Source organism: Peromyscus eremicus, chromosome 8a, assembly GCF_949786415.1.
Source record: "Peromyscus eremicus chromosome 8a, PerEre_H2_v1, whole genome shotgun sequence".
NCBI lineage: Eukaryota > Metazoa > Chordata > Mammalia > Rodentia > Cricetidae > Peromyscus > Peromyscus eremicus.
In genome coordinates, this window is record NC_081423.1 from 85365036 (window position 1) to 85378007 (window position 12972).

The 12972-nt window shown below is 53.8% G+C and overlaps 1 protein-coding gene across 1 annotated transcript; it reads left to right on the top strand.

Moving 5' to 3' along the window:
- Positions 1-17: 17 nt before the first annotated feature.
- Positions 18-12382, top strand: Acbd4 (acyl-CoA binding domain containing 4). Its single transcript, XM_059271915.1, has 12 exons — positions 18-130; positions 1031-1122; positions 1355-1466; positions 1556-1691; positions 1844-1962; positions 2217-2337; positions 2410-2494; positions 2760-2880; positions 3130-3216; positions 3549-3779; positions 4428-4567; positions 11720-12382. The coding sequence occupies exons 5-12, from the start codon at positions 1881-1883 to the stop codon at positions 11837-11839; spliced, it is 987 nt and encodes a 328-aa protein (XP_059127898.1). The 5' UTR covers positions 18-130; positions 1031-1122; positions 1355-1466; positions 1556-1691; positions 1844-1880; the 3' UTR covers positions 11840-12382.
- Positions 12383-12972: the final 590 nt, after the last annotated feature.

Below are 12972 nucleotides of genomic sequence, written 5' to 3' on the forward strand. Positions count from 1 at the left end.
AGTCGGGAGGAGGAGACCTCGGGAGGAGGGAGAGAGGGAGGGGCGAGGTGAAGGTGGGAGGAGCGAGGCCCAGAGTGGGCGGCGCGAGGTGCCTGCGGGACCCCAGGCCCGGAGCTGTTCGCCCCTGCTAGTGAGTCCGTCTTTCCGTTTCCCCAGAGGTCCCCGGATCTCCTCCCCACCAGTGGCCAGAGTCCCTGTAGGAGGGGACTGAATACCCTAGGAGGAGAGGACTGTCCACCGGCACAGACACTTCTTTCGGGGGACCCTGACTCCGTTAAGACCCAGGACCCTACTCCATCCACCTTTGCCGGGTCCCTTAGGGAGCCAGACAGGGGACAGGTCTACAGAGGGGCTAAAGGGAAGCCCCTAGAACCCCAGAACAGAGCTGCGCAGGGATGGGGGCGGGAGGCTGGGGCAGTGACGTCATGGATTAACCTCCCGGCTCCGAGCCAGTAGCCACCCCTTACAGGTGGACGTCTCAAAGCTAACTGATTTGAAGGCTGAGGTGCGACTAAGTTTAGAGTCCCCGAAACTGGTTCTGGGGTTCAAAGCTTAAGAGGCTTGGTACACCAAAGCGTGTGACGCTCCGTCCTTGGTCAGGGGATCTGCACCGCACTCTGAGAAGGTGTTGGTGACGTCAGCCCCTGGAAAGCCTCCTTTTATGGGTGCCCGTGGAGTGTTAGATGTACACTTGTGAATGCGAAGGGTGGGATGTCCGAGTGGCCCTCGAGCACAAGCTTTGGGTAGGGGCACAGAGCTGGCGCTTGGCCGCGGCCGACAGCCAGGCGTCCCCACGCTAAAAGTTGGGTTTCTCGGGTCCTAGAATCGCTGTCTACTCGCCCCGCTGTATTCTGTCCCCCCTATAAACGAGTCCCAGCAATTCCGTAGGCTAGCTTGAGTCACCACCATCTCTGCGATCTGGAACTTCCTAATCGTCAAACCTTCGCCTCTGCTTTTGATCTTTGATTCCTTCCAGGAATGTTCTTTTTCGTTATTTTTCTGGTTTACTCTTTGTTTTTCCAAAACTCAGCTCCAGTGTCCCTTCTGCGGAACGCTGGGCTCCAGGACTCGCTTCTATTGCCAGCGTAGACGTGTGCCCAGAGCATCAGCCCACCAACTCCCGTGAGTGTCCACCAGGGGGCGCGAGGACTCGGCGACCATCCGGTGTGTCCACCGGGAGGCGCTGCAGCCCGCCGCTGGCTGTCGGGCTGTGCGGAGTGCGACCCACAAATTAGCCCCTCCTGAATGGGAGCGGCAGGGTGAAACTATTTGCATAATCTTGAAAGAGCCTTTCTGACTGGTTAGGGTGTAGAAGCCGAATGTGAAACGGTGCCTCTCATTGGCTTCATTTTAGTCTCGCTTGGCGTCCCTCCCTATTCCTGCCCCTCTGGACCCAGAGGTCAATCGGAAACCCCTGGTTAGTGGTGAGAAGAGGACCCCGGTGTCCCGGCAGTGGGCGCCCAAGGGTGAGTGAGGGGCCGTGGCGGGCGCAGGGAGCCAGGGTGGATGTTCGTCCCACCCTGACTCCTCCTCGCTCGCTGATTCCCCCGTTCAGGAATTGGAAATGGGCAGCCTAGAGAGGTGCATCTGGGGACGCGAATGGCTCTGAGACCCTTGCCACCTGCCTTTCCTCCCTCCCATGGCCACGCTGGTGGTCCTCGCCACTCTCGGTCCGTTGACGCTGCCTTGAGGTAGGAGAAGGACCCTCCTCAGCTCAACTTCTGGCCTCCTGGGGTAGCGCTCAAGTCTTGGGACTTGGTTTGCCTCTCTGGGAACTGGACCAGTGGCTCACAGTGCCACCGTGGACCGTGAGGCCTGGTCACACTGACACTCGATCTTGCAGAGTTGCTCCAAAGTAGGACTCCAGAGCTTGGAGCAGCATGGGCACTGAGAAGGAAGAGCCGGACTGCCAGAAACAGTTCCAGGCAGCGGTCAGCCTCATTCAGAACCTGCCTAAGAATGGTGAGGCTGTAGGGATTGGCATTTGGGGGTTCAGGATGGTTAGGCAGGCTCCGACCCCCAAATGGAACCGGGCCTGAACCCTGCAATGTTTACAGACAAGTTCCTCCCTAGGCTTTGGTGGGGTTCCTCTCTGCTTCCTGTTCTAGATGCCATGGGTGGGATCCGTGGCCACCTCTGCCCTCCCAAGGTACAGCCTTTATCCTCTCAGAACCGGGGCTGATGAGGTGCCCTCTGCCTCCCAACCCTCTGCTCAGGCTCTTACCGCCCCTCCTATGAAGAGATGCTGCGATTCTACAGCTACTACAAGCAGGCTACCATGGGGCCCTGCTTGGTTCCCCGGCCTGGGTTCTGGGACCCCATTGGACGTTACAAGTGGTGAGCCCCCCTCCCCCCGGGGTAAAAATGCCTCAGCCGTCATCCAGCTTCTCACAGCCCTCTGCCTCCTAGGGACGCCTGGAACAGCCTGGGCAAGATGAGCAGGAGGGAAGCCATGTCCGCCTACATCTCTGAGATGAAGCTGGTTGCACAAAAGGTAGTGAGGGCGGGCTGTGGTGCTCAGTCCCTGAGGGCGACTTGCTCCTCACTCTTCTAGGGGTGTGCTTCCGTGTTTCCTATCCCTTGATATCCTTTTGGAAATCACCTTTCTGTTACCCTTTCTCCCAATCCTGTCTGACCCTGACTCATACAAAGTGGGGGTGCATGAAAATGCAGTAGTAAGGGGGGAGGCTGGGCCCCAGGGGGATGGGGGGTGGGCATGGGAAGGGCCAGCCTGTCCCATTAGAACCCTTTCTGCACAGGTGATCGACACAGTGCCCCTGGGCGAGGTGGCAGAGGATATGTTTGGTTATTTCGAGCCCCTGTACCAGGTGATCCCTGACATGCCGAGGCCCCCAGACACCTTCCTGAGAAGGGTCGCAGGTCAGATCCCCAGGATGCGAGCCCTGAAAATACAGAATGAACTGTCTCAGGTGTAGGCTGGCGGGGTGGCTGCTGTGGGGCAGTAGGAGCCAAGGGCCACAGGTGTGGCATCTGTAAGGACCTCAGTCAGTGCCCCTGTTGGGCTAGTTATCAGCTAGTATGCATGACTAATGGGGACAAGGGACTTGATCTCCCTGGAAGGTGCCAGCCTCTTCCCTGCCCCCTCTGAGGACGGTGGTGTCTTGACAGATTGGAAAGAGCCAGTGCTGCATGGAGACGATCAGACCGCTCCAGAGCCTTCTTGTCTCCCCAAGGAGCCAGTGCCTCCAAGTCCAGGTTAGTGTTGGGCTGGAGAGACACAGAGCCGGACCTAGACCGGGAAGGGACACCTCCTTCAGGAGGGGAGAGGCGCGATGCCACACTGTCCCCTTTAGAGCAGATGTCCAGGGACGCTGAGACTTCCTGTGCTCTCAGAGGCCAAGGGGAGGTTCTGAGACTGTTGTCAGGGTCTCATGTCTTGGGCCCATCGTACCCGCTATGGCAAGAACTCTAGGTCCCCCAAGGAAGGGCTTGGTACTCAGCTGCCTGCTCTTCCCTCCCTCCGGAGCAGGAACCCCAACCCCAGTGCAGCTGCTCTTGGCCAGAGTCTTTCCTTTCCCCTCCCCCAGAGTCCCCGCCACCCAGGGACTTGGAGCTGGAGGTTTTCTGTGACTCCCTGGAGCAGCTAGAGCCAGAGTTGGTGAGAGCGTCTCTCTTGTCCCCTGTTCCCGCTGTGCCAGAGCTGCCCCGCCTCCACCCTGAGACCTGGGACTCATCTCAGCAGGTTTGGGCAGAGCAGAGGGGAGCAGCTGGCAGAGAGCTGGACACCAGAAGCAGCCCCGAGCCCCCCAGTGAGAAAGGTGAACTCTCCACCCCGCCCGTAGTCCTGGTACCCCAAGCCTTCCCTGGGTTGCTTTCTTAGCACAAAGGTGAAAGTCCAGTGGACCCACTGGGAGCAGCCTGGGAGGGCGACCCGACAGCCAAATGCCTGCCCAGGAGAGCAAAATCCCTGTCCCTGCTCTTCCCGAGGTTGCTGGCCTCTGACCCTCAGCAAACGCAACTTACAGACACAGGTGCATGGCATTGGGAAGTTGTCCTCTCTCTGTGTCTCCCCTTTGGAATTCTCAGAGGATGACAGTGAGTTCTGTCTGCTTTATCTCTGTTAGAACTTCCTGTGTGCTAAATTGCCAAAGGGATACTTTCATGAACTGGTTGTTTATTCCCCTGAGCAGACCAGGTGCCTGAGGAAGAGGACATCTCCCCCTAATTTTCAGGAGCTAAAACAAGGCTCGGAGAAGTGAATGTTTTGCCCAGAGTCACATAGCTAATCAGTGGCAGTGCTAGGGTTGAGCCCCGTTCCAGCAGCCCATTACTCAGTCCTCTGAACGGATGGACCTTGTAAAGACCTCACTGGGGACAGGGATAGCACTCTTATACTTCTCTGGACCTGCCCCAGCTTGTGCAGATTGTCTCCTGAGTCCCCTTCCCTGTGTCTCTATGCTCCACAGAGGGGTTGGAAGGCAGCCTGATGGGGCCCCAGGAATTGGACAGATGGCTGGTGGGGACAGTCCGGGCCATGCAAGAAAGCATGAGGAATGTTCAGAGGAGACTGCAGAGCCTGGAAAGCAAGCCCCAGCCACGTGAGCAGGTGAGTGCCTGTCTCTTTCACTCAAAGATTGGGCAAGAGTGCCTCAGAACTCTGCTCTGGATTCCTCAGTCAGCTGTGAGGGGCTTTGGCCCCCTGACTCCACCTGTCTGCTGCTCTGTGCTGAGAACGGTGCAGCTGCTATTCTGGTCAGGGAAGCCATCGATGGGTCGGGGGAGTGTCGGAAGAGCCTACTAGGAAAGAGGGACCCTTCACTGATCACCCAGCTCTGCCCAAGAAAAACCAAGCAGGGAGTCACTTCTCAGAGTTGGAAGGACCACCAAGTGTCTGCTTTTTTCACTGGAGATGGGGTCACTGTGGGCCCTCAACTGGCACCCCTGTTCCTAGATTTGGGGTTTACCCCCAACAGTTCAGCTTTGCACCTTTCATCTCCCTGCACCCCATCTTATGCAGAACAGTTCAGAGCACAGTTACACTCCTATTCTTTTTTTTTTTTTTTTTTTTATTTTGAGACAGGGTTTCTCTGTGTAGTTTTGGTGCCTGTCCTGGATCTCGCTCTGTAGACCAGGCTGGCCTCGAACTCACAGAGATCCGCCTGGCTCTGCCTCCCGAGTGCTGGGATTAAAGGCGTGCACCACCATTGTCCGGCTTACACTCCTATTCTAAGTATGCTTTTGTTGTGTTTTCATTTGTCTTGTGTGAGACAGGGACTCAAGCCTATAACCTAGGCTGGTCAGGGACTCAGTATGTAGCCCAGGCTGATCTTCTGGTAATCCGCCTGTCTCAGGCTTGGGTGTGCTGGGATTACAGACATGAGCCACTCTGCATGGCCGCCTAACTGTTTTGTTTTTTTTGTTTTGTTTTTTTGGCTTTTTTTTTGCTTTGCTTTTTTGGGTTTCTCTGTGTATTCCTGGCTGTCCTGGAACTAGTCCTGTAGACCAGGCAGGCCTTGAACTCACAGAGATCCTCCTGCCTCTACCTCCAGAGTGCTGGGATTAAAGGCATGTGCCACCACCACCCCGCTGGCCTAAATGTTTTATATTTTTATTTTATTTTATTTTTTCCGGTTTTTTTTTGAGACAGAGTTTCTCTATGTAATAGCTCTGGCTGTCCTGGAACTCACTTTGTAGACCAGGCTGGCTTCAAACTCACAGAGATCCACCTGCCTCTGCCTCCCAAGTGCTGGGATAAAGGAGTGCGCCACCGCCCCAGCCCCCCACCCCCGCATAAATGTTTTTTAATCTAGACCAGTTCTTTGCCTTGCTGCTGATTTACTGATATCCTCTCACTCCCTTTCCCTCCTTCTTCCTCTCTCTCTCTCTCTCTCTCTCTCTCTCTCTCTGTCTCATATACTCATATATATATATATATGGCTTTTGTCTATTTGTGGCATGATCTTGCTATGTAGCCCAAAGGCTTAGAATTTACAATCCTCCTGCCTCAGCCTCCCGAAGCTGAGATTACCTTCCCCACCACTCCTGGCTTTATTTCCCTTTTGCAGAAGAGGAAAATTGAGGCCTGAGAATTTCGCTTACCTGGGGGCACACAACATGGGCGACCTTCACTGAACTGCTTTTGCAGTCCCCAGTACCTGACAATCTCTCCAGTGGGCTCTCCTGTTATTGTTGTGATGGTTAATAGCCAGTGATGAAGCACAGGGTGGCCCCAAGTCTCCTGGTGCCCACCCTAGTGAGAAGCCTGGTTAAAGGGTGTCTAAAACAGGCGTGGGCCTGCTCGCTCTATTTGGAGATCTCTGGTGTGACCCCTAACCTACTGAGCACGGTGGATCTGAGCCCTGGTGACAGGGATTTCAACACTGCCTCCCCTCCCCCACAGCATCATTTTTCTGTTTTACCTTTTACCCACTTGAAATGCCAAGGATCCCCCTCCCCAGGCCACCCCCCATCTTGTACTAGGGATTTCTCAGCAAGGGCTCTCCCCCTGAGCCACATCATCAGCTCCTTTATTATTTGAGACAAGGTCTTACGAAGTTACCCATTTGAAATTAGAGTCTGTTTTATAGATGATAGAGTGGCTAGGGTAGGGCTGGGGAGACAGCTCAGCAATGGGGCATTTCCCTAGGAGCCAAGGGGCTCTAGGCTCAACCTAGCACCACCAAAAGGGGAGAAGAGAAGTTTAAAGCTAGCATTTGCTACCTAACTGAAATCACAGACCTGTGACATCAGGCCTGGCTAAAATGGGGGGGAGGCGGGGTGACTCTGTTTGTGTGTGTGTGTGTGTGTGTGTGTGTGTGTGTGTACATGTGCATGCATACCTTGGAGCACATGTGGAGGTCACAGGACAATTGCCATGTGAGTCCTGGAGATTAAAGTAGGGTCATCAGTCTTGGCTGCAAGCATCCTTTCTTGCTAACCCTTCTCAATGATCCTAAGCATTTTATTGTTGTTTTCAAGTTTTTCGAGACAGGGTTTCTTTGTGTAGCCATGGCTGTCCTAGGCTGTCCTTGAACTCAAGAGATCTGCCTGCCTCTGCCTCCCAAGTGCTGGGATGAAAGGCGTGTGCCACCACCACCTGGCTTGATCCTCGGCATTTTTAAGTAGATTGTTACAGCTTACCTATAATCCTAACACCCTAGAGGCAATCAGGAGGATTCATGAAATTTGAGGCTTGCCTAAGCTACACACTGAGTCCTAAGCCAGCCAAAAGGGAAAAAAAAGTATATGTATATGTATATATGTATACACACACACACACACACACACACACACACATCCATAAAGTTCTACTCTGAATATATTTCATTACAATTCTTTAGTATCACCAGATAGCCAATCCACACTCAGATTTTCCTAGGTGTCGTGAAACTGCCTTTCCAGCCGCTGTTGTCCCCAGGGCAGGGTCACAGTGTCCGTAGTTCGTCATTATGGCTGTGGTTGACTTTGTAGAAAGGCAGGTGCCAAACCTAGGGCATTCAGCTCAGCATCGGGGCATGCGGAGTGTCCCACTTTTGGGGTCTAATCATGTCCAGTTTCCTTTACATTGTATTTCCTGTGAAATGAGTGTGAGATACAAAGACTGGTTTAATATCCCGCTAAGCATTCTGGTCAAGGTTCCATCAGAGACAAGTTTTGGTTTTAGTGTTTGGTTTTTTAGTTACATTTATTTTATGTGTAGGAGTGTTTGCCTGCATGGAAGTCTGTGTGCCACACGTGTCCCTGGTGTCCTCGGAAGTCAGAAGAGGGTGTCAGATCCCCTGAAACTAGAATCAAAGACAGTTGTGAGCTGCCATGTGAGTGCCAGGTCCTCTGCAAGAGCAGCAAATGTTCTTAACTACTGAGTCATCTAGCTAGCCCTTGGGTTTTTGTTTGTTTGTTTGTTTTGTTCTGTTTGAGATAGTCTCACTGGGTAGCTCTGGCTAGCCTAGAACTCACTATGCAGACCAGGCTGGTCTTGAACTCATGGTGATTTGCCTGCCTCTGTCTCCTTCCCTCTGCTGCCCAATGTAGTTTACACTTGTAATCCTAGCACTTTAGAAGCTGAGACAGGAGGGTTGCTGTGAGTTCCAGGCCATCCTGAACTATAAAATAAGACCTTCAATAAATTAAAAACAGAAATCTGGGGGCTGGGAAGATTGATCAGCTATTAAGAGTGCTTCCTATTTATCCAGAGACCCCAAGTTCACTTCCTTACACCCATGTCCGACAGCTCAGAAATGCCTGGAACTTCAGCTCCAGGGAGCCAGACCGTGATAAGTACCCCCCCACACACACACAGCACCCCCACACACATGGCATACACAGCACCCCCCCACACACACACAGCACCCCCACACACACAGCACCCCCCCACACACACAGCACCCCCCACACACACAGCACCCCCCCCACACACACAGCATCCCCCCACACACACACAGCACCCCCACACACACATAGCACCCACACACACACACACAGCACCCACACACACACACACAGCACCCCCACACACACACAGCACCCCCCACACACACACAGCACCCACACACACACACAGCACCCACACACACACACACAGCACCCCCCCCACACACACAGCACCCACACACACACACACAGCACCCCCCACACACACACAGCATCCCCCCACACACACACAGCACCCACCCACACACACACACACACAGCACCCCCACACATACACAGCACCCCCCCACACACACAGCACCCCCCCCACACACACAGCACCCCCACACACACAGCACCCCACACACACACAGCACCCCCCCACACACACAGCACCCACACACACACACACACAGCACCCACACACACACACACACAGCACCCACACACACACACACAGCACCCCCACACACACACAGCACCCCCCCACACACACACAGCACCCCCCCCACACACACAGCACCCCCACACACACACTGCACCCCCCCACACACACACAGCACCCCCCATACACACACAGCACCCCCCCACACACACACAGCATCCCCCCACACACACACAGCACCCCACACACACACAGCACCCCCCACACACACACAGCATCCCCCCACACACACACAGCACCCCCCCACACATGGCATACACACACACACACAGCACCCCCCACACATGGCATACACACACACAGCACCCCCCACACACACACAGCACCCCCCCACACACACACAGCACCCCCCCACACATGGCATACACACACATACACACACACACAGCACCCCCCCCCACATGGCATACACACACATACACACACACACAGCACCCCCCCACACATGGCATACACACACACACACACACACACACACACACACACACACACATAAATAAAACAAAACCATTATTGTTTTACAAACAAGCCATATCAGAGTGATGCCCCTCACATCAGGGGACACCCATGGGACAGGTGGTGTCTGGCCTTCTACCACTAGTGAGTCTAGTGTGTACTGCTGGTCTGGATGCAAGGGTGACAGTCCGGCCCCAACTCCATGATGTCAAGTTTTCCTTTTGAAGCCATGGACTATCCAGTTCATCAACTACTTGCCATGCTGTGTTTGACAACTGCTCATCTTTGCCTGGACAGCAATTTATTTCGTGCTTGCAAAAATCTGATTTTCAATTCTCTTATCCCTCCAACAGGTTAACATTTTGTTTTCTGTAAGGTTTCCTGAAACAAAGTTGTTAACCACGGAAAAAACAAGGTTTCTTTTTCTGCTTCTGTTTTGAAACAGGACCCTGTTCTTCCTCCTCTTCTTCTTCTTCCTCTTCCTCCTTTTTTCTTTTTCTTTGAGACAGGGTCCTGATATGTAGGCCAGTCTAGCCTTAGAATTCACCCATGATCCTCCTGCCTCAGCCTCCTGAGTGCTAGGATTACAAGCAAGGGCCTCCATGCCCATCTTCTTCTTCTTCTTCTTCCTTTTTTTTTTTTTTTTTTTTTGGTTTTTCGAGACAGGGTTTCTCTGTGTAGCTTTGCGCCTTTCCTGGGACTTCACTTGGTAGCCCAGGCTGGCCTCGAACTCACAGAGATCCGCCTGTCTCTGCCTCCCGAGTGCTGGGATTAAAGGCGTGCGCCACCACCGCCCGGCTTTTTTTGGTTTTTAAGGTTTCTCTCTGTAGTTTTGGTGCCTGTCCTGGATCTATCTCACTCTGTAGACCAGACTGGCCTCGAACTCACAGAGATCCACCTGGCTCTGCTCCCCCCCCCCCCCCCCCCCCCCCAGTGCTGGGATTAAAGGCATGCGCTGCCACTGCCTGGCTCATCTTCTTTATCTTTTGTTGTGTGGTGCTGGGGTGGAGCACAGGGCCTCGCACATGCTAGGAAGTGCTGACCACTGAGCTGCATCCCCAGCCTGGGCTTATTTAATTATTTCTTTGTTAACGTTAATTTCATGTCCTTGAGTGTTTTGCCTCCATGCATGTCTGTGTGACATGTTTGTGCCTCGTGCCCATGAAGTTCAAGAGAGAGAGTGTCGGGTTCCCTGAAACTGGAGTTATGGATGGCTGTGAGTCATCACGTGGTGCTGGGAACCAAACTTAGCCTCTCTACAAGACCAACAAGTGCTCTTAACTGCTAAGCCCTCTCTCCAGACCCTAATTAATATTTAAAGCAAGGAATTGGCTCCTCAGTGGTATCATTTCTAGTTTTCTTATCGTCACAGACTCCTAAATTTTAAAGATTCATCATTTTAATCATCTGTAATCATTCTTTTGTTTTTTGCAGTTCTGGGGTTTGAACCCAGCACCTCACATGCTAGGCAGGTGCCTACCACAGAGCCATATATCCAGCTCTTTTTGTGTGTTCATGTACATGAGTGTTTTGCCTGAACGTCTGTCCATGCACCATGTCTGTGCAGTGCTGACCTTGTTAGATCCTCCTGGTGGAGTTAGAGCCTCCACTGTGCACTGCTGTGTGTGTGTGTGTGTGTGTGTGTGTGTGTGTGTGTGTATGTGTAAGTCAGAGGAAAACTTTGGTTCTCTCCTACCTTTCTGTAGGCTCTGGGGATTGAACTCGGGCAATCAGGGGTGTATGGCAGGCTTTAGCCAATGAACTATACATTTTTTTTTTTTTTAACTAGACTGTCACAACTTTGGAGATCCTTTCAAGCCAGATCCTGTTCTTAGACCCTTAGTTCATCTTTCAGGGGCTCTCTAGCTTTTTAGTACAAGATGTCTCACACTGCCTCACCTTCCCTGCCCCGACCCTAGAATTAGCTACTCCTCCCAGGAGTCCCAGCTCTTTCTAGAATAGATCTTTAGAAACTAACATCTGAGAACCCCGGGTCCTTGTTTGAAATATGTGGTATGTGCTTTACAGTACAGATCTTTATTGCTACTAGCTGGGTCCTTTTTTTGCAGCCTTGAGGAGCCGGCTTGGAAGCTAGTCTCTCCCACAATCTCTCCTATCACCTGGGATTGGACCCCTGTGTGAGAGAGGATGGGGGAGCGGAGCACCGCAGGCTAGTGGAGCACCTTCCCAGTCTCAGGGAGGCCAAGCAGAATGAGTCTAGAAGCAAGCTACTAGGAGGGCTGTACTGAATCTGGGCTGGGGAGGCAGAGCCAGGCGATCTCTGTGAATTCGAGGCCAGCCTGATCTACAGAGCGAGATCCAGGACAGGCACCAAAACTACACAGAGAAACCCTGTCTTGAAAAACCAAAAAAAAAAAAAAAAAAAAAAAAAAAAGGGACTATGGTATGACCCGGGCTGGCTTCTGACTCCTTCCCTCTTGGCTGCAGAGGCCACCCAGGACTCGGCTTTGGCCCCTAGGGCTTTCGGCTCCCACGCTGCTCTTCTTTATCCTGTGGCCCTTCGTTGTCCAGTGGCTCTTCCGACAGTTTCGGACCCAGAAGAGGTGACTAGAGAAAAGGGTCTCTCTAGCAACTGAGAAGGCTAATGAGTCCCCACACGTCCTGCTGTGCCCTGAGCCTCCCTAGGTTTAGGGAAACAGCATTAGAAATGCCCCTCCTATCCTCCTTCACCCTGGCACTCCCTCCTTTAGTGGGGGCCCCATAAGACCCCGCCTTCCCCTGCAGCTCGGCCGACGCCCGGGGTCCCCAGGCTGTCGGGTTGGCTGCTGTCATGGTGCACATCCTACCCTTGGGGTTGGCGGTGAGCACCCTCCGACCCCACCCTCTGGGTCACCTGACTTTGCTCCCGCCGAGTCGGCTCCCTGCCGAGGCTCCGCTCTTGGGCAAGTTGGGACTTGGACCTGGCCTGAAGACTGATTGGCTGGAAGGTTACAGGAAAGACTGGAGCCCGGAGGACCGGGGAGGAATAGGAGGAGTGTGCAGGCTGGGGGCTGGGACGCCCCGCACACACGCACAAGTACACATCGCGCTCAGGACTTCACTGAAGATTCACGTGCAATTGAACGCTTCATTAAACAAAAGAAAACCTCAGTCTGCCGTCTGGGCGCCCACGGAAAGAGCGGGAAACGGGCGGGTCGCGCGGGACACAAGTCCGGTCCCACTCCCTCCCCAAGTGCCCTGCAGAAGCTAGGGCTGCCTTATAAGGAATATCTTCCCTCCTCCCTAGAGGAACCGGGAGAAAACAGGCCTCGTACTGGGGTCAGAGAGCACGGGGGTGGGGGCGGGGGGGGGGAAGGGGACAGCTTGGAGGCCTGGAGTTCCTACCCGGAGCTGGGCGTTGGTTGGCCCCGCCCCCGAGGGAGGGCCGCTGGCCCAACTGCACTCTGCACTAAGGATTGGGGTACCCAGCGGTGGGCTCCAAAGAGTGCTGCATCTCACCCAGCCCTTAAGTCTTGGTTGGTACTCCCTATCATCACATCTGTTATTCCCAGAGAACGTTCTAGAAGGCCCAGGCCCACCCACTGGAAGCCTCTATCCTGAGGGGTTGGGGCAGGTCCTCTGTTGCCCCCCCCCCCCAAGTGTGGTGGACCTAGTGCCTGCACGGACCTCTTGAGCTGCTTGGCCTTGGAACTTTTGCGACCTGCCTAGGTGGCCCGTGTCCACGCTGATGTGCCTGTCTG

Coding starts and splice junctions, on each gene's coding strand:
- Acbd4 (XM_059271915.1), top strand. CDS start 1,881: ATGGGCACTGAGAAGGAAGAGCCGGACTGCCAGAAACAGTTCCAGGCA. Junction 2,495..2,759: donor TGAAGCTGGTTGCACAAAAG/GTAGTGAGGGCG, acceptor CTTTCTGCACAG/GTGATCGACACAGTGCCCCT. Junction 2,881..3,129: donor CTTCCTGAGAAGGGTCGCAG/GTCAGATCCCCA, acceptor GTGTCTTGACAG/ATTGGAAAGAGCCAGTGCTG.